This window comes from Engraulis encrasicolus, chromosome 18 (assembly GCF_034702125.1).
Source record: "Engraulis encrasicolus isolate BLACKSEA-1 chromosome 18, IST_EnEncr_1.0, whole genome shotgun sequence".
NCBI lineage: Eukaryota > Metazoa > Chordata > Actinopteri > Clupeiformes > Engraulidae > Engraulis > Engraulis encrasicolus.
In genome coordinates, this window is record NC_085874.1 from 36,788,056 (window position 1) to 36,790,555 (window position 2,500).

General features: G+C 52.6%; 2 protein-coding genes across 2 annotated transcripts in view; both read right to left on the minus strand.

The window, feature by feature from the left end:
* Positions 1-835, minus strand: part of LOC134469352 (reticulon-1-A-like) — a 57,046-nt gene extending 56,211 nt beyond the window's left edge. Inside the window, exon 1 of the mRNA XM_063223559.1 lies at positions 391-835. Coding sequence (XP_063079629.1) covers positions 391-727 — 337 coding nt within the window. The 5' untranslated portion in view covers positions 728-835. The remainder of the gene's footprint in view (positions 1-390) is intronic.
* Positions 750-2,500, minus strand: part of LOC134468226 (putative lysozyme-like protein) — a 56,918-nt gene continuing 55,167 nt past the window's right edge. Inside the window, exons 3-4 of the mRNA XM_063222169.1 lie at positions 1,164-1,719; positions 750-795 (exon numbers count right to left, since the gene is read on the minus strand). Of these exons, the coding sequence (XP_063078239.1) occupies positions 750-795; positions 1,164-1,719 (602 nt within the window). The remainder of the gene's footprint in view (positions 796-1,163; positions 1,720-2,500) is intronic.

Sequence of the window (2,500 nt, forward strand, 5' to 3'; positions counted from 1 at the left end):
GGCAACCCAAGGGTTCCCGTTTCAGTGCCCGACCGAACCACGGCTGAAGTGCCCTTGAGCAAGGCACCTAACCCCCACACTGCTCCCCGGGCGCCGCTCAGCAGGCAGCCCACTGCTACGGACTAGTGTGTGTACTTCAATGTGATTCACTAGTCCAAATGGGATAAATGCAGAGAAAGAATTTCCCCTACCTAGGGGACCGAAATTGGCTACAATCCAATTGGCTTCATTATTATTATTTCATACAGGGGGGGCTTTCTTGCTTTCTTGTCCAGGGGACTGTGTGTGCATGCGTGTGTGTGCATGCGTGTGTGTGTGCATGCCTGTGTGTGATTGCGTGCGTTTTGTGTACTGTGTGTGTATCTGCGTGCTGCTGTGCTGTCCACCTACCAGGTGGTGTGGAAGACCCGGGGCTCTCGTCCTCCGGCTCGGACAGGGTGACGGTAGGCACGCCCTCCAGCCCCAGGCTGAGGATGCTCTCCTTCTCCGACACGGACACGGGCACCCCTCCACCACCACCACCCGGGCCCCCGGGGGCGGCCCCTCCGCTGGGGGACAGGGAGCGCGGGGACGGCGTCTCCGTCAGGGTGATCTTGACCGGGCTGGCGCTGCTGCCGGCGCCCGGCGAGCGGTACGGCTGGTAGTCGGACAGCTCTTCGTCGGAGGGCTCCTCCACGTAGGGGAAGGACTGGGCGTCCAGGGCTGGCCCCAGGGTCTCCGGCTCCATCGGGGCCCCAGAAGAGGCACCCTTACCGGGCACACTGCCGGCCTGCGCGCCCACTCCTCCTCCCACACCTGCAAGGAAATTCCCAGCACAATTAGAGAATCACCAACATTAAAAACATTTAGTAAACACTTAAAATTATGGCAGCTGGATAATCAAAACGGTCAACATAACTCTACATAGTTTGTTATGGTGATTGCTCTTTTTAAGTTATTCTCGTACTGTTTATTTTAAAATTTGCACACTATTTTACACTTGTTTGTTCTTGTAATTTGTGCAATACTTGTTTGTATTTATTTTTAAATGACCATCTAACCTGTCAAAGGGACAAACGATAGCCCTACGGCTACAATCTTGTATTTTGTGCATTTTCTTAAAAAAAATGATATTAATATATTCTGTCCCTGTGTTAAATAAATAAACTTTCAAACGCTCAAACTTTCCTGGTGCTGGTGCTGCTCCGGAGCTTCCTTTCTCCATGTAGCTGGTGGTGCTAGTGTTGTTGTTAGCTCCGCTAATGCTGCTGCTAATGCTACTGGCTGCCATGCCGCCCATCCCTCCCAGGCCGGAGAGCAGGTCGCTGGGCTTGCTGCCGCGCATGCTCCCCCAGTTCTCCACTTCGTCGTCCTCCTCCTCTTCTTCCTCCTCCTCCTCCTCCTCCTCATCATCATCCATAGGGCTGTGCTGCTGCTGTGGCTTCTGTTGCTGCTGCTGCTGCTGCTGAGGGCGACTGATGTCCATGTAGTTGTAGTCTGACGCCATGCTGCCCATGCCACCGGCGCCGATGTTACTGATGCCACCCATGCCACTCATGCCACCCATGACCATGCCCATGCCCATGCGGTCGGAGTCTTGCGCCAGCTTGCGGCCGGAGGAGCTGGAGGAGTCGCTGGGGTCGCCGGGGGTCATCTCGATGCCCGAGTCCGAGCTGAACATGGTGTGCGAGTCCAGGCCGGACATGAAGTCGTCCATCAGACCCCCAACGCCACCGCCCCCTACAGTACAGAGGGGACAAAATGGGGCTGTCAACACATTGAAAGCAGGGGGCTCTGTGGCGCAGCACGCTAAGCCCCCTACATTTGGGTTTGCATGCCCACGGGGACCTAGCCTGGTGAACCAGCGCCACCCGCTGGACGGCAAAATCCACATTTAGTCTGGTTTATCATGCTCACGGGGACCACGTTTCGAGTCCGACCAGGGTCATTTCCCGGGCCGGCCCTCCCCCATCTCTCTCTCCCAATCATTTCCTGTCTGTTCTCCACTGTCCTGTAATAATAAAGGCCAGAAGGCCCCAAAAATTACAACAAAAAACCCCAAAACAAAACAACAACAACAACAACAAAAACAAATTGAACGCCAAGCCACAATGACACTTTGACACAAGGACACTTCTACACCACAAATCCTTTGATACGGACATGTAAGTGTCAAAAGCGCGACAGGCCGAAACAGTGCATGCTTGATATCTCAGTTGTTATTGTTATTTTGGTGGATACCCATTTTGATTTAGCTTAGGCTAGGTCTGCAAGGGAGGCACCTGAAGACAAACGATTTTCACCCTTTTTTTCAGTGGGAAAAAATGCTATCTAAGATGAAGTGAATTTCAACCCGTTAAGACATGACCCCTGTTATAAAAGTGCTGTTACCAGAACGGCAACCAATGACCAAGATGTAATGTATTACTAAACACTGTAAAACCCTGCAGCCAGTTAAACGTGAAAAAGTAAGTTTCCCTGCTGCCTCAAGTTTGTAAGTTAACTGAACTTGTGAAAGCCT